This window comes from Pseudophryne corroboree, chromosome 4, assembly GCF_028390025.1.
Source record: "Pseudophryne corroboree isolate aPseCor3 chromosome 4, aPseCor3.hap2, whole genome shotgun sequence".
Classification (NCBI taxonomy): Eukaryota; Metazoa; Chordata; class Amphibia; order Anura; family Myobatrachidae; genus Pseudophryne; species Pseudophryne corroboree.
In genome coordinates, this window is record NC_086447.1 from 324,435,118 (window position 1) to 324,459,302 (window position 24,185).

General features: G+C 46.0%; 1 protein-coding gene across 1 annotated transcript in view; it reads right to left on the reverse strand.

Annotated features, from left to right (window-relative positions):
• Window positions 1–21,494: 21,494 nt before the first annotated feature.
• Window positions 21,495–24,185, reverse strand: part of LOC134909468 (histidine-rich glycoprotein-like) — a 52,889-nt gene continuing 50,198 nt past the window's right edge. The window contains exon 7 of the mRNA XM_063916358.1: window positions 21,495–22,114. Within this exon, the coding sequence (XP_063772428.1) occupies window positions 21,575–22,114 (540 nt within the window). The 3' untranslated portion in view covers window positions 21,495–21,574. The remainder of the gene's footprint in view (window positions 22,115–24,185) is intronic.

A 24,185-nucleotide genomic window follows, 5' to 3' on the forward strand; every position in this document is an offset into this window, starting at 1 on the left:
CCAACAGATGTAATCAATTAAATTACATCTGCTGGTGTCTGCGTCTTCTATCCTGAGTGCCGCCTCATGCTGACTGTATGTGTATATATATATATATATATATATATAAATGATAAAATAAAATAAAATACCTATATATATATATATATATATATATACATACATACATACATACATACATACATACACATAGCATGGTACTTCTGGATTTCTAAATGCAGGCAACTCAGAGTTTTTGGGTCAACCATCACCCATCAGCAGGGTAAATATATAAAGCGGTTTACTTTACACACACACACACACACACACACACACACACACACACACACACACACACACACACACACACACACACACAGTAGCACATACACAGAGCATATATACACACAGAGTATAAACATACATACACATATGGCAGAGACAAACACACACCCAAATAACAAAAGGCACAGACCACACCTCACTCACCTCCCCACCCTTTCCCTGGCTCCGCTACCCTGCGCTCACCCGGCTCTGTCCCAAAGTCCCACAGAAGATTACTGCTGAGAGGAGCTGCGCGCTTCTGCTGCAGCTCCCCCTATATGCAACTAGCAGCCAGGCTTTCGTTGTCAATGTACGATGGCAGCTGCAGCAGCCGCGATTTCCTCCATTAAAAAAACAAAACCCCGAAGACCGAGGCGGCACCTTCACCCAGGGATGACAGGAAATGACTTATTCCACTAACAGCAGATCCATCCCACTGTGCAGACCCAACCAGCAGCAGCTCATCAGTCAGCATGGCTCCTCCTTATCACTATCGGCTGCCTGCTGAAAATATGTGCCTGGCACTCTGACCCCCTCCTGTCTCACCTTCTGCTCTTCCAACAGCCGCCGGTCAGGTCGCGCTGCGAGGGGTGACGGATCTGCCATTAGTGGAAGAAGTCCTTTCCTCCCTGGGTGAAGGTGCCGCCCCCAGTCTTCGGGGCGGGTAAGAGAAGGGAGGGGGAGTGAGCGATGCAACAGTGGATGAGGGAAGACACCTGGTGAGCAGAGAGCGGAGACCTTACATATTTTTTTTATTTTGTTGTTTTACTTAGCACCGCCCTTCAAGTGCCGGCGCCCATAGGCAGCTGCCTAAAGCTGCCTAGTGGTAGCGCTGGCCCTGCCTGGCTCCTACCGTCAATACCTGTAGAGCTGCACCAGTCTATGAATCAACAGCAGTCTGAGGCGCAAGGAGGACTTCTTAAAACAAGCCTTATCTGCGCATCAGTTCTCTGTAAACCGTTCTAATAGGTCCGCAACACTCCACCTATATGTAACGTCACAATGGATGATATCACATAGGGGTGGAGCAGTGCGGCAAAATCTTTTTTTTGGGGAGGGAGGGGCCCTGTCTATTTTATCAGTAGGGAGGGGCCCTGTCTATTTTATCAGTCCCGGGCCCCATATTTTCTGATGGCAGCCCTGCCATGGGTTATCATTTGACTGCAGGTATAATTTCGGACATTAAAAATGGCCTCTAACAGGATACCGTGATAATGACCAACGGTTATTAATTGCAATATACGGCCGTCTTCAACGGCCAAAATCGTATTGGGTCTAATAAGATACCCCCCACAGTCTTTTCTAATGCCAACGTTTCAGGGACCTAGAGGTCTATTCATCACCATCCGCATCTGATGATGCGGAAGACAGGTGATAAACTAGACCAAACTCGCACTGCGATAATTAAGTATATTGCATGGATGTATCAATTATCGCATGCAGAGACAGAGGCTATGTCCCTGTGATGCCTCTCCGCAGCATCATCTTAGTATTTTTGTAAAAAATACCCCGATGTCCTGCTGCGCATGCGCCAACGCCCGTCGCTACCACCGGGTCCACCCCCCCCCGTCGTTACTAGCCCCGCACCGAAAAAGCACTCTCCCCCTGAACTTTATACTTACAAGTCTCATGAGCCAGTGTCCGCTGAGCCGGATTCTTCTTCTGCGCCGTGACCCGCATTGCTGTAAAGTGAGCTGCCATTTTGCAGCATCACTTTACTGCACCAGGATCACAGTGCGGCATATGGAGGTCACAATTTCTACATTCCCTGGGGAATTTTGACATTTTAAAGGAAGTTTCTGCAGCGGGGTACACTGTTTTCCACAGGGAATAACATAGGGGTGTAGGGTAGGATCTTGAGCTGAGGCACCAACATGATAATACAGGCATTTCCAACCACGGTTCTCAAGGCATACCAACAGGGCAGGTTTTAGTGATATCGAGGCTGCAGCACAGATGGTTAAATCAAAATAACTGAGCTACTAATTAAGTCACCTGTGCTGAAGCCTGAATATCACTAAAACCTGCACTGTTAGTGTGCCTTGAAGACCGTGGGTTGGGAATGCCTGGGCTAAAAGCTATGACTGTTCCCAAGATGCCCTGCGCCGCCTCCTCTATAACTCCGCCTCCATGCACAGGAGCTCAGTTTGTAAATTGGTGCCGTGCAGGCAGCTAACAGGCAGGGCTGATCCAGCAGCCCTAAGAAGAGCTATTTTAAAGAAGATAGAAGACTTCAAGGGCTGCAGCAGAGGCACTCTAGTGCTAGATATCATTCTGATATCTCCTGCTGCAGCTACATCACCTCCCCCAGTGGCGCTGTATACTTCTGCGTCCCTGGTTGTCGGGTACTTACAGTAGAGGCTCCAATTCTTCACCCAGGGCACACACACTAACCGAAGTTCTCCGGGATTATGTAGCCGCACTCAGGGAGGAGGTAAGAGGGTCCCCCAGGGTGGGACCCGCTGGAAATCGCGATCCGCTGCGGCCATAAGGAGGCAGGCCGCGCGTGCTGGCGTGGACACTGTGGCAGTACAGGGACCCCATTAGACCACCAGGGCAAGGGCACAGGTCGGATTAGACTATGTATAATCCTTTTTATTAAGGCTCGCAGCACATAGTGGTGATGTCCAGAAAGGGGATAAAGGCTCTGGCCTGTAGCCCCAGCCCATGTGCGCCATTTAGAGTAAATGTTCCCGCCCTGGAGCTGCATCTCTCTGTCTCCCTCACTCCCTGTCAGTGTTTGGGCGCCATTACACACAGCTGCGCTGATTCTGGGACTGCTGGGTGATACCTCCTCTGTAAAGCTGCCTGCATCATCAGCACTGTGCATTTACAGGACACTTAAGGGGGGTACTCACGGAGCGATATTCTAAGCAATCTGACTAGATTGCTTAGAATTTCAGCATTATCGCTCCGTGTGTAGCCCCTACAGCGATAGCGATGCGCAGCCCCATGCATCGCTATAGCTGCTGCTAGATTGGCCTGCATGTAGGCCAATCTAGCGGGTCGCTCACTTCACCCGCTGGGTGAAATGAGCGGCCCCCCCGTAACCCCCCGCACGCTCAGCACAATCACGCTGTGCTGAGCGGCGGGAGAGATGTGTGCTGAGCGGTTCGCTCAGCACATATCTCTCCTGCATCGGCCCGTCTATATGGGCCTTTAAATATTCTACATGTCATTTAGACAGTGTAGTTAAGAACAAGTGCATTACTACATGGATATTTACTGTAGTACAAGTACCCTGTGATATTCATCCAGTTTTTACTGTGCATTGATATATCTGTCTATGGGTGTCATTCCAAGTTGATCGTAGCTGTGTTAAATTTAGCACAGCTACGATCCTGAACTCAGACATGCGGGTGGACGCCCAGCACAGGGCTAGTCCGCCCTGCATGTCAGTGCCGTCACCCCCCCCCCCCTTCCCGCAGAAGTGCAAAGGCATCGCACAGCGGCTATGCCTTTGCACTTCAAGAGTAGCTCCCGGCCAGCGCAGCTTTAGCGTGCTGGCCGGGAGCTACTCTTCGCTCCCCGGCCCGCAGTGACTGCATGTGATGTCACGCAGCCGCTGCGAGCCACTCCCCGCGCGGTCCGGCCACACCTGCGTTGGCCGGACCGCGCCCGCAAAACGGCAGCCAAACGCTGCCGTTTCGTCCCCTCCCGCCAATCAACCGCCTCTGCCTGTCAATAAGGCAGAGGCAATTGTAGTGTGGCGACGGGTGGCCATGCGCCGGTGCACTGCGGCGCTGGCGCAAGCGCAGATCTGACCCAATCGCTACGCTGCGAAAAACTGCAGCTTGCGATCGGGTCAGAATGACCCCCTATATACATAGCTTTACTCAGTAATAGTATTGCTAGTCCAGTGCAGTTTTATGGTTTGTTATAATTCCTGCATTGTACATGTGACTGTGTGTGTGTGTGTGTGTGTGTGTGTGTGTGTGTGTGTGTGTGTGTGTGTGTGTGTGTGTGTGTGTGTGTGTGTGTGCATATAGCTGCTGGGTGATCTCTGCTCCGTGTATCTCACCCCTACTGCTATCCCTATATTCTGTAACCTGAAGGGGCTCCGTGCGTCAGGGTTATTAGATAATATAGGTAGTGATGAGCGGGTTCGGTTTCTCGGAAACCGAACCCCCCCGAACTTCACCCTTTTTACACGGGTCCGAGGCAGGTTCGAACCTTCCCGCCTTGCTCGGCTAACCCGAGCGCACCCGAACATCATCATCCCGCTGTCGGATTCTCGCAAGATTTGGATTCTATATAAGCAGCCGCGCGTCGCCGCCATTTTCACTCGTGCATTGGAGATGATAGGGAGAGGACGTGGCTGGCGTTCTCTCCGTTTATTGTTGAAGTTGATTGCTTTATTGCTTAATTGTGGGGAGGACTGGGGAGCAGCTGTTAGGAGGAGTACAGTGCAGAGTTTTGCTGATAAGTGACCACCAGTTTTTATCCGTTCTCTGCCTGAAAAAAACGCTCCATACCATATCTGTGCTCAGTGTGCTGCATAATGGGGGTCATTCCGAGTTGTTCGCTCGGTAATTTTTTTCGCATCGCAGCGATTTTCCGCTTAGTGCGCATGCGCAATGTCCGCAGTGCGACTGCGCCAAGTAAATTTGCTATGCAGTTAGGAATTTTACTCACGGCCTTTTCTTCGTTCTGGTGATTGTAGTGTGATTGACAGGAAGTGGGTGTTACTGGGCGGAAACTGGCCGTTTTATGGGTGTGTGCGGAAAAACGCTACCGTTTCTGGGAAAAACGCGGGAGTCGCTGGAGAAACGGAGGAGTGTCTGGGCGAACGCTGGGTGTGTTTATGACGTCAAACCAGGAACGACAAGCACTGAACTGATCGCAGATGCCGAGTAAGGTTGAAGCTACTCAGAAACTGCTAAGAGGTGTGTTATCGCAATTTTGAGAATCTTTCGTTCGCAATTTTAAGATGCTAAGATTCACTCCCAGTAGGCGGCGGCTTAGCGTGTGCAAAGCTGCTAAAAACAGCTTGCGAGCGAACAACTCGGAATGACCCCCAATATATCTAAGCTCACACTGCTTAATTGTGGGGACTGGGGAGCAGCTGTATTATATAGCAGGAGTACAGTGCAGAGTTTTGCTGACAGTGACCATCAGTATACGTTGTCTGCCTGAAAAACACTCCATATCTGTGCTCAGTGTGCTGCTTTATTGTGGGGACTGGGGACCACCAGTATAATTAATATTATATAGGAGGAGTACAGTGCAGAGTTTTGCTGACACAGTGACCACCAGTATACTATATATAGCAGTACGGTAGGCCACTGCTGTACCTACCTCTGTGTCGTCATCCATTAAGTATACTATCCATCTACATTCTATACCTGTGGTGCATTTTAGTTTTGCAGTTTGCTGACACAGTGACCACCAGTATACTATATATAGCAGTACGGTAGGCCACTGCTGTACCTACCTCTGTGTCGTCATCCATTAAGTATACTATCCATCTACATTCTATACCTGTGGTGCATTTTAGTTTTGCAGTTTGCTGACACAGTGACCACCAGTATACTATATATAGCAGTACGGTAGGCCACTGCTGTACCTACCTCTGTGTCGTCATCCACTAAGTATACTATCCATCTACATTCTATACCTGTGGTGCATTTTAGTTTTGCAGTTTGCTGACACAGTGACCACCAGTATACTATATATAGCAGTACGGTAGGCCACTGCTGTACCTACCTCTGTGTCATCATCCATTAAGTATACTATCCATCTACATTCTATACCTGTGGTGCATTTAAGTTTTGCAGTTTGCTGACACAGTGACCACCAGTATACTATATATAGCAGTACGGTAGGCCACTGCTGTACCTACCTCTGTGTCGTCATCCGTTAAGTATACTATCCATCTACATTCTATCCCTGTGGTGCATTTTAGTTTTGCAGTTTGCTGACACAGTGACCACCAGTATACTATATATAGCAGTACGGTAGGCCACTGCTGTACCTACCTCTGTGTCGTCATCCATTAAGTATACTATCCATCTACATTCTATACCTGTGGTGCATTTTAGTTTTGCAGTTTGCTGACACAGTGACCACCAGTATACTATATATAGCAGTACGGTAGGCCACTGCTGTACCTACCTCTGTGTCGTCATCCATTAAGTATACTATCCATCTACATTCTATACCTGTGGTGCATTTTAGTTTTGCAGTTTGCTGACACAGTGACCACCAGTATACTATATATAGCAGTACGGTAGGCCACTGCTGTACCTACCTCTGTGTCGTCATCCATTAAGTATACTATCCATCTACATTCTATACCTGTGGTGCATTTTAGTTTTGCAGTTTGCTGACACAGTGACCACCAGTATACTATATATAGCAGTACGGTAGGCCACTGCTGTACCTACCTCTGTGTCGTCAAGTATACTATCCATCCATACCTGTGGTGCATTTCAGTTGTGCGCAGTAAATATAGTATTAGGCCATTGCTATTGATACTGGCATATAATTCCACACATTAAAAAATGGAGAACAAAAATGTGGAGGTTAAAATAGGGAAAGATCAAGATCCACTTCCACCTCGTGCTGAAGCTGCTGCCACTAGTCATGGCCGAGATGATGAAATGCCATCAACGTCGTCTGCCAAGGCCGATGCCCAATGTCATAGTAGAGAGCATGTAAAATCCAAAAAACAAAAGTTCAGTAAAATGACCCAAAAATCAAAATTAAAATCGTCTGAGGAGAAGCGTAAATTTGCCAATATGCCATTTACGACACGGAGTGGCAAGGAACGGCTGAGGCCCTGGCCTATGTTCATGGCTAGTGGTTCAGCTTCACATGAGGATGGAAGCACTCATCCTCTCGCTAGAAAAATGAAAAGACTTAAGCTGGCAAAAGCACAGCAAAGAACTGTGCGTTCTTCGAAATCACAAATCCCCAAGGAGAGTCCAATTGTGTCGGTTGCGATGCCTGACCTTCCCAACACTGGACGGGAAGAGCTTGCGCCTTCCACCATTTGCACGCCCCCTGCAAGTGCTGGAAGGAGCACCCGCAGTCCAGTTCCTGATAGTCAAATTGAAGATGTCACTGTTGAAGTACACCAGGATGAGGATATGGGTGTTGCTGGCGCTGGGGAGGAAATTGACAAGGAGGATTCTGATGGTGAGGTGGTTTGTTTAAGTCAGGCACCCGGGGAGACACCTGTTGTCCGTGGGATGAATATGGCCATTGACATGCCTGGTCAAAAAACAAAAAAAATCAGCTTTTCGGTGTGGAATTATTTCAACACAAATGCGGACAACAGGTGTCAAGCCGTGTGTTGCCTTTGTCAAGCTGTAATAAGTAGGGGTAAGGACGTTAACCACCTCGGAACATCCTCCCTTATACGTCACCTGCAGCGCATTCATCATAAGTCAGTGACAAGTTCAAAAACTTTGGGTGACAGCGGAAGCAGTCCACTGACCACTAAATCCCTTCCTCTTGTAACCAAGCTCCTGCAAACCACACCACCAACTCCCTCAGTGTCAATTTCCTCCTTACCCAGGAAAGCCAATAGTCCTGCAGGCCATGTCACTGTCAAGTCTGACGAGTCCTCTCCTGCCTGGGATTCCTCCGATGCATCCTTGAGTGTAACGCCTACTGCTGCTGGCGCTGCTGTTGTTGCTGCTGGGAGTCGATCATCATCCCAGAGGGGAAGTCGGAAGACCACTTGTACTACTTCCAGTAAGCAATTGACTGTCCAACAGTCCTTTGCGAGGAAGATGAAATATCACAGCAGTCATCCTGCTGCAAAGCAGATAACTCAGGCCTTGGCAGCCTGGGCGGTGAGAAACGTGGTTCCGGTATCCATCGTTAATTCAGAGGCAACTATAGACTTGATTGAGGTACTGTGTCCCCGGTACCAAATACCATCTAGGTTCTATTTCTCTAGGCAGGCGATACCGAAAATGTACACAGACCTCAGAAAAAGAGTCACCAGTGTCCTAAAAAATGCAGTTGTACCCAATGTCCACTTAACCACGAACATGTGGACAAGTGGAGCAGGGCAGACTCAGGACTATATGACTGTGACAGCTCACTAGGTAGATGTATTCCCTCCCGCAGCAAGAACAGCAGCGGCGGCACCAGTAGCAGCATCTCGCAAACGCCAACTCGTTCCTAGGCAGGCTACGCTTTGTATCACCGCTTTCCAGAATAGGCACACAGCTGACAACCTCTTACGGCAACTGAGGAAGATCATCGCAGAATGGCTTACCCCAATTGGACTCTCCTGGGGATTTGTGACATCGGACAATGCCAGCAATATTGTGCGTGCATTACATCTGGGCAAATTCCAGCACGTCCCATGTTTTGCACATACATTGAATTTGGTGGTGCAGAATTATTTAAAAAACGACAGGGGCGTGCAAGAGATGCTGTCGGTGGCCCGAAGAATTGCGGGCCACTTTTGGCATTCAGGCACCGCGTACAGAAGACTGGAGCACCACCAAACATTCCTGAACCTGCTCTGCCATCATCTGAAGCAAGAGGTGGTAACGAGGTGGAATTCAACCCTCTATATGCTTCAGAGGATGGAGGAGCAGCAAAAGGCCATTCAAGCCTATACATCTGCCCACGATATAGGCAAAGGAGGGGGAATGCACCTGACTCAAGCGCAGTGGAGAATGATTTCAACGTTGTGCAAGGTTCTGCAACCCTTTGAACTTGCCACACGTGAAGTCAGTTCAGACACTGCCAGCCTGAGTCAGGTCATTCCCCTCATCAGGCTTTTGCAGAAGAAGCTGGAGACATTGAAGGAGGAGCTAAAACAGAGCGATTCCGCTAGGCATGTGGGACTTGTGGATGGAGCCCTTAATTCGCTTAACCAGGATTCACGGGTGGTCAATCTGTTGAAATCAGAGCACTACATTTTGGCCACCGTGCTCGATCCTAGATTTAAAACCTACGTTGTATCTCTCTTTCCGGCAGACACAAGTCTGCAGAGGTTCAAAGACCTGCTGGTGAGAAAATTGTCAAGTCAAGCGGAACGTGACCCGTCAACATCTCCTCCTTCACATTCTCCCGCAACTGGGGGTGCGAGGAAAAGGCTAAGAATTCCGAGCCCACCCGCTGGCGGTGATGCAGGGCAGTCTGGAGCGAGTGCTGACATCTGGTCCGGACTGAAGGACCTGCCAATGATTACTGACATGTCGTCTACTGTCACTGCATATGATTCTCTCACCATGGAAAGAATGGTGGAGGATTATATGAGTGACTGCATCCAAGTAGGCATGTCAGACAGTCCGTACGTATACTGGCAGGAAAAAGAGGCAATTTGGAGGCCCTTGCACAAACTGGCTTTATTCTACCTAAGTTGCCCTCCCTCCAGTGTGTACTCCGAAAGAGTGTTTAGTGCAGCCGCTCACCTTGTCAGCAATCGGCGTACGAGGTTACTTCCAGAAAATGTGGAGAAGATGATGTTCATCAAAATGAATTATAATCAATTCCTCCGTGGAGACATTCACCAGCAGCAATTGCCTCCAGAAAGTACACGGGGACCTGAGATGGTGGATTCCAGTGGGGACGAATTAATAATCTGTGAGGAGGGGGATGTACACAGTGAAAGGGGTGAGGAATCGGAGGATGATGATGAGGTGGACATCTTGCCTCTGTAGAGCCAGTTTGTGCAAGGAGAGATTGATTGCTTCTTTTTTTGGTGGGGGCCCAAACCAACCAGTCATTTCAGTCACAGTCGTGTGGCAGGCCCTGTCGCTGAAATGATGGGTTCGTTAAAGTGTGCATGTCCTGTTTATACAACATAAGGGTGGGTGAGAGGGACCAAGGACAATTCCATCTTGCACCTCTTTTTTCTTTCATTTTTCTTTGCATCATGTGCTGTTTGGGGACAATTTTTTTGAAGTGCCATCCTGCCTGACACTGCAGTGCCACTCCTAGATGGGCCAGGTGTTTGTGTCGGCCACTTGTGTCACTTAGCTTAGTCACACAGCGACCTTGGTGCGCCTCTTTTTTTCTTTGCATCATGTGCTGTTTGGGGACAATTTTTTGGAAGTGCCATCCTGCCTGACACTGCAGTGCCACTCCTAGATGGGCCAGGTGTTTGTGTCGGCCACTTGTGTCGCTTAGCTTAGCCATCCAGCGACCTCGGTGCAAATTGTAGGACTAAAAATAATATTGTGAGGTGTGAGGTGTTCAGAATAGACTGGAAATTAGTGGAAATTATGGTAATTGAGGTCAATAATACTATGGGATCAAAATGACCCCAAAATTCTATGATTTAAGCTGTTTTTTAGGGTTTTTTGTAAAAAAGACCCGAATCCAAAACACACCCGAATCCGACAAAAATTTTTCGGTGAGGTTTTGCCAAAACGCGCCCGAATCCAAAACACGGCCGCGGAACCGAATCCAAAACCAAAACACAAAACCCGAAAAATGTCCGGTGCACATCACTAAATATAGGTATTTCACAGGATATACATATTTTGTCTTTTTATCTGTGTTTTTCAGTCACATTTTACCTCAGAAATCCTCTGTTTGTGCTGTCACACTGCACGGGGAGGTTATGTTAGGTATTATGGGGGTCATTCCGAGTTGATCGCTCGCTGCCGGTTTTTTTCGCAGCATAGCGATCATGCTAAAAATCGGCTATTCTGCGCACGCGCCAAGTAATTTCACACAAGACTAAGCAAATTTACACAGGGGCGAGCGACGATTTTCAGTCGCTCTGCTGATCGGTGAGTGATTGACAGGAAGTGGGTGTTTCTGGGCGGAAACTGACCGTTTTCTGGGAGTGTGCTAAAAAACGCAGGAGTGGCTGGAGGAAAGGGGGAGTGGCTGGCCGAACGCAGGGCGTGTTTGTGACGTCAAACCAGGAACTAAACAGTCTGCAGTGATCGCAATCTAGGAGTAGGTCTGGAGCTACTCAGAAACTGCAGGAAAAGATTTTCGAGCAATTCTGCTAATCTTTCGTTCGCACTTTTGCTAAGCTAAGATACACTCCCAGAGGGTGGCGGCTTAGCGTTTGCACTGCTGCTAAAAGCAGTTAGCGAGCTATCAACTCGGAATGAGGGCCTAAATCTGCTGATATTGTACTGTGTCGCCCGTGGTTTACGCTTTCATATCATGTCAGCTACAGGGGGTGATGGGTCTGAGGCTAACTCCGCTGTGCACGATTATGATGTCCCAGATGCATTTGAGGATTACATGGCTGCGGAGGGTTCAGGTTTTGGGGGTTCTGTACCCCCCAGTCAGTTTGTAACAACGGGGGCACATCAAGGTCCGCCTTGGTCTGCCTTTTCCAATTTGCTATGCCTTATCAGCCTTATATGGTCCCTGTGGTTAATCCGCCATGGACAGATGCTCTGTCCACTCAGTTACAGCAATTGAATAACTCTTTGGATAAACGTATTCCTGACCCTCGCCCACCTAAGACTAAACCTAACAAGTTCTCTAAGAGGGCTGTTACTTCCTCCCAATCCGCACATGTTCTGGATACCTCTTCCGATGAAGATGGCGTGTATACTGACCCCACAGACTCTGATCATGACGTTTCTGATGGGGAATCTGTTTCACAGGTGGATGTTCCTGATCTATTAGAGGCTATAAGGCTCATTCTTCAGATTGATGATGATCCTGAGCCTGCTACTACATCTATGAAACCGGACAGGTTCAAACGTCAGAAGGTTACTAAATTGGTTGACATACGTGAGGAATCCAGGAAAGAAATTCACCCCCGCACAAGAAGATGCTAGCCCGCTATCCCCTTGTGGTAGAATTGAGTAAAAATTGGAAAACGCCACTGCCGGTGGATTCGCAAATCGCTCGGCTGGTGGTGTCATCTGCTCTGCCTGTCACTACCGTCACTTCTCTCAAGGAGCCAATGGGTAAGCGTGTGGAGGGCTGCTTAAAAGTTATTTATACCCTTGCAGGGGCTGCGCATTGGCCCACTATTGCGGTTACTTGGGCCGCAAAAGCTATTGAGGCGTGGGCTTAGGAAAAAGAGGCTGAGTTTACGTCCAATTTTTCTGAACATGCCAGACAATGTCTCTCTTATATTGTCACGGCATCTCATTACATCAAAGAAGCAGCTTCAGATGCAGGTGTTCTGGCTGCCAATGCTGCTACGACATCTATTTTGGCTCGCCGTTTTCTCTGGTTGCGGTCCAGGTTGGTGGACTTGGACTCTAAGAAAACCCTGGAGGTGCTCCTGTTTAAAGGAAACATCCTCTTTGGTGAAGATCTTAATAAGATTGTCACTGACTTGGCGTCTGCTAAGACTGCATGTCTACTTAGTACTACTGCTTAGGCACGGAAGGCTAAGAGTACTTCCTCCGGGCAAAGCAAAGGGTCAGGCGTACCCGAAACCACCAAGCCCAAGCCTAAACATGCCTGGGCTGCCCGTCAGCCGGCTTCCAAATCTGACAAACCTGCATCATGACGGGGCGGGCCTCCCCCTGGGGGATCCCAGTGCGGGAGGCAGACTTTTACAGTTCACCCAGGTATGGTTGAAGACCACTTCAGATGCTTGGGTATGGGAAGTCGTCACTCATGGATACGCTGTATCCTTCAAGACACGTTCCCCTCCTGGCTGTTGCCTGATGGACATCCCTTCAGATCAGGTGAAGGCAACAACTCTCCGTTTAGTGGTACAATACCTCCCGTCTCTGTACAGTATTTTGCATTTGAGTACTAAATAGCACAAACAGCTTGTAACGTACAGCGGCAAGTGTTATCTTACTAAGTATAATGGAGAGAGATAAAAGCTCCTCCATTAGTTCCTGGATGCTAAATCACTGTGCTTAGCGTCTCTCTACAGTATTTTGCATTTGAGTACTGAATAGCATGAACAGCTTGTAATGTACAGCGGCAAGTGTTATCTTTCTAAGTATAATGGGGAGAGATAAAAGCTCCTCCCTAAGTTCCTGGATGCCAAATCACCATCCTTAGTATCTCTGTACAGAGTATTTTCTATTTGAGTACTAAATAGCATGAACAGATTGTAACGTACTCTGCTGTAATGTCTACAGCGGCAAGTGTTATCTTTATAAGTATAATGGGGAGAGATAGAAGCTCCTCCCTAAGTTACTGGATGCCAAATTACTGTGCTTAGTATCTCTGTACTGTACTATTTTCTATCTAGCCAGAAACCCTGCATCCCGTGCAAGCTGGGCAGACAACTGGAGGGGACCGGACACACGGTTGCTTGCCGTTTCCCTTTGCGGTGTCACATAAACTAGTGGTTGGTCTGCCCCAAAAGCCAAGAGCCAAGCCAAGAGTCTCCTCCCGAGTCTCTGGGACACCCAGAACCAGAGATATCAGGACGCAAAGTGGACCTATTTTCCCATAGACTATAATTGGCCAGTTAATTCAGACCCACCATGGGTTCTGACGCTTGCCATGAGCCTTGTGGGGGTCACAGAAACTTGGGCTGGTATCCTCCAGTAGCTAATCGTCTCCCCTTCCATTCCAACCCAATTCTGAGCAGATTGGACCCTGAGAACTGGAGATATTAAGCTTTAAGCCCATTTTAATTGAATTTAATTTAATAGCTCACATAAACCGACCATCAGTGGACCATTGCTTTAACACATTCGTTTGTACACACTATTTTTATTTATTGATTTATTGGTTTCTTTTTTTTGGTCCTGACAGACAATTAATATTTTTGACAGCATCTCTGAACTCCGCTGGTTAATCCCCACCTCACCCTTCCCTTTATGCCGTTAAGGGACTTTGACGCTCATATTGCAGAACATGGTATTAAGCCACCACCTCCCCCTACCCCCATCCCACTTCCCCCTTACCCCCAGGGAGCCTGCACAGTTCATACAATAGACAGGGAGTGAGGTCAGGTTACAATAAATGTACAGCACAATACTATACTACATATGAAAATCAGGTAGAGAACTGCAGTCGCTTTGATAGATGTGCAAAAGGTTCAGTAGCAGTGATCCCTTCTCATAAAGTACAACACAGATTCTCTAACACCAACGAACTACAGTACTGTGTTGCTCAAACAGTTGCGCCAGAATACACTAATTTATATTAATTGGTATGTCTACGGGTCCTCATTGCCACTGGGTATTTTATATAGCGGAATGAGTTGCTTCTGCAGATTTACCCTGGTTTATGTGAAACCTGTGTGCACCCTTCCATTGAATGTATTACAATGGATAACAAAGAAAAAAAATGAATAAAGTGAATATCAGCGAAAAAAAATAAATACATTGGCACTTTGGGAATCAAACCCGGGACTCTAAGCGTGGGAGGCGGAAGCCTTCACCGCTTGCCTACGTCGCTGCATGGAAGATACACAAGTTCATGTGTAAGAGTACTGCAAGTAGCGATTCCTTGCCATTGGTGTTCGTTTATGCCGTTAGAGAACTTGGACGCTCATATTACAAAACATGGTATATTGGGGGTCATTCCGAGTTGATCGCACGCTGCAACTTTTTGCAGCCCGACATCAGACATCCGCCCTCCAAATGCCTGGACACGCCTGCGTTCGCCACACCACTCCCAGAAAACGGTCAGTTGATGCCCCAAAATGCCATCCTCCTGTCAATGTTTTTGTGGTCGCCGCTGTGACCGCTTTCTTTGCTAGCGGTGTCGTTGCCCAGCGACAGCTATCACCGGGCAATGGCATGCCTGCACAATGTGGCCGCAGCGCATGCGCAGTTCCGATCCGATCGCACGGCTGCAACGAAGCACAGCGTGCGAACGGGTCGGACTAATCCCCTTAGTGCACTGTGTTTAGGTCACTCTTGTGGGTGACCCCAATTAACTTCGCAGTTAGCCGCAGACCACAAAGTTCCCATCATAGGCTAGAATGGAGCTGCACTAATCTCCATTCTAGCGAGTGCGCTCCGACTGATTGACAGGCCAGGAGCACACAGCCAATCAGGAGAGCGCTATGACGTAGCGCTCCCTGATTGGCTGCTGGGACTTCTAGTGACAGGAGTCACGGGGGGGTCCCAGCATTCAGGGAAAGGGGTTCCATGTGTAAACATGGAACCCCTTTAATGGCGTGGATCGGAATTTTCAGGGTTTTTTTTAAGCCATGGATTACGTCAGGAAGGAAAAGGACCGATCAACACCCGATGTATTTTGGGGTTTTGATTCACAGGTACCCCAACTGGATTCTACTGGACAAGGGGACGTGATTGCCCGGCGGGGGGATGTATGTAAGTATGTATGAGTGTGTAAGTGTGTTTTATTAAATTTGTACTTTCACGGTGTGTGTGTGTCTTGTTTTTATTTGGGTATTTCTTTTGTTGTAGAACTACAGGTACCAGTGGGCCCGTTATTTCCCCGCATGCTGGTACTTGTGGTTCACCAAGTACCAGCAAGTGTGGGAGGCTTGCTGGGACTTGTAGTTCTAAAACAAAAGACAATACTCTATTTTTTACACTTGAAAAGGATATCAGCACTGCACCCACCGCCCTGGGGGTGTATTTACTAAAATGGGAGTTCTATTTAAGATGGGATGTTGCCCATAGCAACCAATCAGATTCCAGGTATTATCTTCTAGAAGGTGCTAGATAAATGAGAAGTAAAATCTGATTGGTTGCTATGGGCAACAGCCCATCTTAAATAGAACTCCCATCTTAGTAAATGTACCCCCTGGGGTGCGGTGGACAGCCTGGCCCTTGGGTGCCTGGAGGGGGGGACCGCTTGATTTATGGGGTCCCCACTCCCCCAGGGTACCCCGGCCAGGGGTGACTATTTGGGGTGGTAATGCCAGGGCTGCAGGGACCAATATAAAAGTGTCCCCTGGCTGTGGCATTATCTTTTCGGCTAGTGGAGCCCGGTGCTGGTTTTAAAAATACGGGAGACTCCTACATCTTTTGTCCCCCGTATTTTTGGAACCAGGACTGGACAAAGAGACCGGTGCTGGTTGTCTAAATACGGGGGAACCCTATGCATTTTTACCCCTGTATTTTAACAACCAGGACCGGCTCAAAGAGCCCAAGGCTGGTTATGCTTAGGAGGGAGTACCCGTGCAATTTTTGGGGGGATTTTTAACTATTTTTTACTGTACACAATGAAGTCCTGCACGGATCATACTGATCCGGCCGGTATTCATTGTGTTAAGTCCGGCAGTATTTTACTGTTCTCTCCCGTAAAGCACTGCCGGCAATATGAATTACTTCGACATCGGTGAACTCGAATTTACAAAACATGGTAGTTTAGTAAATTACTGTGTTTTGTTTAAAAAAGTTGCATTCCTACACTGTCGATGTCAGCCAAGATTGATCTCGGCTGAAATCTGCAAAAATACGGATCTTAGAAAAACCAAGGAGGAGCTTTTATCTCTCCCCATTATACCTATAAAGATAACACTTGCCGCTGTAACCATTACATCAGAGTATGTTACAAGCTGTTCATGCTATTTAGTACTCCAATAGAAAATACTGTACAGAGACGCTAATCACAGTGATTTGAGCATCCAGGAACTTAGGGATGAGCTTTTATCTCTCCCCATTATACTTTGAAAGATAACACTTGCTGCTGTACAGTATGTTACAAGCTGTTTGTGCTATTTAGTACTCAAATACAAAATACTTAACAGAGATGCGAAGCACAGTAATTTGGCATCCAGGAACTTAGGGAGGAGCTTTTATCTCTCCCCATTATACTTAGAAAGATAACAGTTCTGCTGTATGTTACAAGCTGTTCGTGCTATTTAGTACTCAAATACAAAATACTGTACAGAGACGCTAAGCACAGTAATTTGGCATCCAGGATCTTAGGGAGGAGCTTTTATCTCTCTCCATTATACTTAATACGCTCACATATCCCTAACAGCAATAGACCATACTGTACCTGTAACACGTTCATTTGCAGCCATCTGTATATGCTGTACTATTTGCGTCTGTACTGTATATACTGTTATATACTGTATGACATACTGTAGCATTTTGTAGCATAATGAGACGCACCAGTAAAGTAGTTCTTATGCTGTAGTTCAGTATTGTATTTTAATGGAGACCACATGCGCGCGCATTGGTGAATTTAAAAAGTGACATCTGGTGGAAAATCGCAGGTATTACACTCAAAGGTAATGCCAAGCGCTCTGTGCTCCTCCCTAGTTGTGGGCCTCCTTACGCCCAGGCACGCTGCGTATGTCCGATCGCGACTAACACCTCAGCCAGCCAAGATAACGGAAGACCCATCTGTATAAGCCAAACATGTATGGAGGATTCAGCCAACACTGTATCTAAATATGAATATACGACGCTTGCTCAAACATGGCACCCAACATCTGGGACTATCAATCATTCACAAGCCTACTGCCACCTGGTTGCACACCATTTCCCAAAAAGACATTCCTATTGGACTACTGTGCTTTTCTTGGTGAGTCTGAGTGGCCGGAACATAACTATAGAGATCTACGGGTTCTGGGAGATCTTGCTAGACCAGGTACCTGGAAATCTTGTAGCGCCCGCTGGTCCCCCAGGTTAGTGACCGGGTGTGCGATCTCTCACACGCCAGTCCACACAGGATCCTAGCCCGGGATAGCGAAGAAGGGTGGACTGCCTCCCATAGCAACATAGTCACCAGGAGAAGCACCAACACATGCCAGAGAGGGTAAGTCGATGCACCTTGGGGATATGGGACGCTGGCCCTACAGAACATAACACCCAAGACATGCCCAGGAGGGCACCATGCAAGACCCTTACCCATTTGGGCTTAACTGTGAATATAGTCATGCATAGACACTGATACCTGTAGGTACCATAAAGACCAAACTTTCACATGACCCATCAGCGGTCACCAGCCAAAACTAATTAACATTTATAATTGTATGTTTCTCATTGATGATGTCATACTCTGTACCACACAGCTGTGAAATGCATACAGCTGTGATATATGACACATTGTATATGATTTATGTACATATGGCCTGACCACTGTGTCACAATAAAGGGCACTTCAGTTTATGTATATGTATAATTCCAACCCATCATAAGATCAGTGCAGGGATTCCCCACTTTATAGTGTGATGCCTGACAGCAGTGGGAACCTGAAGAGAGGGGGCAAAGCACTCACCAGCAGTTGTGCTGCAGGTGCAGCAGCAGCAGATCAGCCAAACGCTCAAAAAGCCACTGATGTGAAGTTGTGAACGGGCGGCGGGTACATCTCAACATTAGGCTCCACCCCTTTGTGACACAATTTGCAGGTGGCCAAAGGGGTGTGGCCAAACACAAATAGGGGCAGGGTTTAAAATGAGGACCGCAGGAGGCTCCAATACAAAGTTTGTTTGGCAGTGGGGGTTTCTGGTGGGGGCAGGTAGGGGGGTGGGGGTTGTTGTGAACAGAACCGGCGGAGCCTAGGACTCTGCAGGCTGCAGTAGCAGTACCCCGTGCCCCCCTTTCTAAAAGGTACCCCTGCCACCCGCTGCAGATTGGAGGTCCGATCTGCTGCACTGTGCTTCTGGCATCTCCCCTGTAACATAGAAACATACAATTTGACGGCAGATAAGAACCACTTGGCCCATCTAGTCTGCCCCTTTTTTTATCCTTTATGTAATCTCAACCCTTTTTGAACCTTAATTCTTTGTAAGGATGTTCCTATGCTTATCCCAAGCATGTTTAAATTGCTCTACAGTCTTAGCCTCTACCACCTCTGATGGGAGGCTATTCCACTTATCCACTACCCTTTCTATGAAGTAATTTTTCCTTAAATTTCCCCTGAACCTGCCTCCCTCCAGTCTCCGTGTATGTTCTCGAGTTCTAATACTTCTCTTCCTTTGAAGAATGTTTCCCTCCTGAACTTTGTTAAGACCCTTGGTATATTTGAAAGTCTGTATCATGTCCCCCCTTTCCCTTCTCTCCTCCAAACTATACATGTTAAGATCTTTTAGCCTTTCCGGGTAAGTTTTGTGATGTAGGCCATGCACCATTTTAGTTGCCCTTCTTTGTATACTCTCTAATGTATTTATATCCTTCTGGAGATATGGTCTCCAGAACTGGACACAGTTGCCCTGGCAACCTAACAGCTACGGCGCCGCATAGAAGTACAGGATACAGGACAGCTGAGCGACAGCTCAGCTGTCCAATGGTGTGTAGAATAGCAGCCTGCGGCTCAGTCATTGGCTGGGCGTGCAGGCTGCAGTTAGGAAGTGTAGGCTTGAGCCAGCGGAGGATGCGTGCAGGAACGTTCTCTCGCTCTCCTGTCCTGTGTCACAGTATGCTGGCCTGTTTTTTTTCTTTTAATTATCTTCATCATACTGCTGTGAAATTGTAATTTTTAGCTCTGTGTGATGTGTGTGTATGTGTGTATGTATGCTTAGTGTGTATCTATATAAATGTGTGTGTGTATGTATAAATAAATAAATATATATATTTATATATATATATATATATATATATATAACAAAACAATAACCAGTTGCGCTAAATGTGTAGCCTTTTGGCATAAAAGTCCTTGGAGAAATTTTGGCAGCCAATCCCCAATAGCAGGTCCTCTTGCCAGTCGAGAACCAGAAATTTAAAGATGAGGTTCCTAAAACGTTGGCTATTTAAGATTCTGGGATTACCTGTCCATATTAGGATATATATTAATTTTAATGTAAGTATTATTTGATATTAACAATTCCTTAATTAATTTCATGATTGGGACTGGGAAATTGATATAATATCTTATGCCCACAGAATTGTGTCGTCATGGGAGTCCCCCATTTTATACAAATTATCTGCTAGGACATATTGCTCTTACCTGTAGAAAGTAAGTGTTTCAAATTTGCTTAAATTAAATCCTCTATAGATGATACAGCTGACTAGTGTTGAAAATATATTTGTTGAAAATGTAATTGTTAAGACCTCCTGCTATAGGATGGTATTGTGGCCATGTGACTATATATGAAATCCAGTATGAAAGCTTTCTGGTTTAAATTGCTTAATTTGTAGAGAGAAGAAAATTTCTCTTCTCTGATTCATCTAATACTACTAATATTTCTAATGTGGAGTTTTTTTGATTAGATTATGGTTGAAGTGAGATATTCAGGATACCTATAAAAAGCCATATAAGTCAATAAATGTCTTTCCTATATAAGTACACACCAACACCCAGATTATGTTATTATAAAAACTTTATTATATTTTTATATGTATTATAAGGATTTCTGTAAATTATGCTGTTAATAAAGTTTTATTTTCTGTTAAAGACACCCCTGAGGAAGTCTGTATAGACGAAACGCGTTGGGTGAAGGTCTAAGACATAGTGGGTGGCAAGCTGCGTTTAGGAGCTCCCCCCGGCTGGGGTAGGCAGCAAGTCCAATTAAGATCTTATCCCACGAATGTCAAGACAAATGTAAGAGCTGTTAACATATATATTTTTAATAAATTCTGCGGTTTTAAAGGAAATGGACTAATCAGTGAATTTGTTGTCTGGGTGTATTCTGGTGAGAGGGTTTATTCTAGAAACCTTTGTCGACTGTGGATATTCAATCCGAAGAAAGTTTGAGACTGTTATTTGAGCTCCCCTATACATCTGCTAGTTCAAATATATATATATATATATTTATTTATACATACACGCACACACACACATATGCATATATATATATAGATACTGTATACACACACACACACAAATACACACTAAACATACATACACACATAAATACACATCTCACAGCTAAAAAATATAAATATATATACATCTACCTGCCACACTGTTTAAAGTGCCCCTGGCCCCCATAGCCTTAAGGGCCCTGCACACTAATAGATTTTAATAAATGATATGAACGTTCTTGTTCATTAATGAATGAGAACGCATTCATATCGTTTAGTGTGTAGGAACCAACAATGAACGATGCGCGGCCCTGCGCTCATTCATCGTTGGTGCCCAGTCACTTATGCATGCAGGCCAGTATGGACGAGATTGTCCATATTAGCATGCACTGCTATGGAGCTGGGTGACGGGGGGAAGAAGCTTCACTCCCCCCCCCCACCCCCGTCACTGCCCCCCTGCCGCCAGGTCGCCTTTCGGCCGTATCCGCCGTCGGGCAGCTCGGCGGCGGATCGCCAAATGTGTAGGGGCCTTTAATTCGGCTTTGTTGTCAAATACTCCCCCCCTACAAGTATGTTGTGCATTTAAATGAATGAGATAATTAGCCGTATGCTGTATTTGTATTATATCTTTGATAAGTCATTTATTTTGAGAAATATTACTGAATAGCTAGCTTTGTCTAAAAACCACCATTACTAATGTTTATATTTAAGACATGTTTATTGACTTTTAACATATGTCTTTCACATTCCATTTTAGACATTTTTGTTCTTGTGCTCTACTATACAAAAATAAGTTCCTTTAAAATTGGTGATAGCTCCATCAGTAGTTCACCAGGACAAGTTTTCAGTGGTGAAACTTCATCTGGAAACTCAGTCTTATCATGAAGAGGTGTTATGTGAGGTCCTGCTAAATGAGGTGGGCGAGGGACAGTTGGAGATGGTGCATTTTGGGAATCATCTGCTTTGTAGTAAATACGAAAGCTTTCCTTTGTTTTTTTGACAAATGATTTCCTATTAATGTGTTCTTCAGATGATGAGCTGTGTCCTTCAGCTGCAGTACGGTTGTCATTTCCATGATGTTTGTGATGATCGTGTGGATGGTCATGGTGATGATGATGGTGAGGATGATGATGACGCCCATGTTTATGATGGTGCGGCCGGCAGTGGTGATGTTTATGACCTTTCCGCTCTGGACCATGCTCACCATGTGCATGATGATCTGGTCCTGCCTTGCCAGGTCCTTTGGCATCAGGCTTTTCCATTCCTTGATCTGACTTTTCTTTTCCATGATCACAGTGTTCATCATTATCATCATCATCCTTAAAAGTAACAACTATATTAATGCAATTTTAATGAAAAATAGATAAACAAATATCAATTTGTCCAAAATGTTTTATTTTGGCCTACGAAATATTGAATGGATAGGAAATGTTAGTTAATTAAGGAAATCATGGAGGATATATTAATACATTCTATTCTGCTGTTGTAGATAGAAAGTTCTGGAGGCTTTGTGTTTGTTATCCAACATTTTTGTATATAAGTGACTGCAGGGAGAAAGTGTGCAAGTCGCTGGTTAGGGTAATTGGGAGCAAAGGGGGTGTGAGTGCTGGTAAGGAAAGAAGTTACAGGTTCCATCAGCAGCATTAGCTCAGATGACATTTTATATATATATATATATATATATATATATATACAGTGTGTATGTATATATATATATATATATATATATGTATGTAAATACACAGTATATATATTAGTGATGAGCGGGTTCGGTTCCTCGGGATCCGAACCCCCCCGAACTTCACCCATTTTATACGGTTCCAAGGCAGCCTCGGATCTTCCCGCCTTGCTCGGTTAACCCGAGCGCGCCCGAACGTCATCATCCCGCTGTCGGATTCTCGCGAGCTTCGTATTCTATATAAGGAGCCGCGCATCGCCGCCATTTTCACTCGTGCTTTGGAGATGATAGCGAGAGGACGTGGCTGCGTTCTCTCAGTTTCTGTGTTCAGTGTGCTGCAAATATCTGTGCTCAGTGTGCTGAAAATATCTACGTTCTCTGCCTGAAAAACGCTCCATATCTGTGCTGCATTGTAGTATATAGTAGGAGGACAGTGCAGAATTTTGCTGTGACCACCAGTATATATATATAGCAGTATGGTACAGTAGTCCACTGCTCTATCTCTGTGTCATCAAGTATACTATGCATCCATACCTGTGCTGCATTTTAGTTGTGCACAGTATATAGTAGGAGGACAGTGCAGAATTTTGCTGACCACTAGTATATATATAGCAGTACGGTATAGTAGTCCACTGCTCTACCTCTGTGTCGTCAAGTATACTATGCATCCATACCTGTGCTGCATTTTAGTTGTGCGCAGTATATAGTAGGAGGACAGTGCAGAATTTTGCTGACCACCAGTATATATATATATATATATATATATATATATATATAGCAGTACGGTACAGTAGTCCACTGTTCTACCTCTGTGTCATCAAGTATACTATGCATCCATACCTGTGCTGCATTTTAGTTGTGCGCAGTATATAGTAGAAGGACAGTGCAGAATTTTGCTGACCACCAGTATATATATATATATCAGTACGGTACAGTAGTCCACTGCTCTACCTCTGTGTCGTCAAGTATACTATGCATCCATACCTGTGCTGCATTTTAGTTGTGCGCAGTATATAGTAGGAGGACAGTGCAGAATTTTGCTGACCACCAGTATATATATAGCAGTACGATATAGTAGTCCACTGCTCTACCTCTGTGTCGTCAAGTATACTATGCATCCATACCTGTGCTGCATTTTAGTTGTGCGCAGTATATAGTAGGAGGACAGTGCAGAATTTTGCTGACCACCAGTATATATAGCAGTATGGTACAGTAGTCCACTGCTCTTCCTCTGTGTCGTCAAGTATACTATGCATCCATACCTGTGCTGCATTTTAGTTGTGCGCAGTATATAGTAGGAGGACAGTGCAGAATTTTGCTGACCACCAGTATATATATAGCAGTACGGTACAGTAGTCCACTGCTCTACCTCTGTGTCATCAAGTATACTATGCATCCATACCTGTGCTGCATTTTAGTTGTGCGCAGTATATAGTAGGAGGACAGTGCAGAATTTTGCTGACCACCAGTATATATATAGCAGTACGATATAGTAGTCCACTGCTCTACCTCTGTGTCGTCAAGTATACTATGCATCCATACCTGTGCTGCATTTTAGTTGTGCGCAGTATATAGTAGGAGGACAGTGCAGAATTTTGCTGACCACCAGTATATATAGCAGTATGGTACAGTAGTCCACTGCTCTTCCTCTGTGTCGTCAAGTATACTATGCATCCATACCTGTGCTGCATTTTAGTTGTGCGCAGTATATA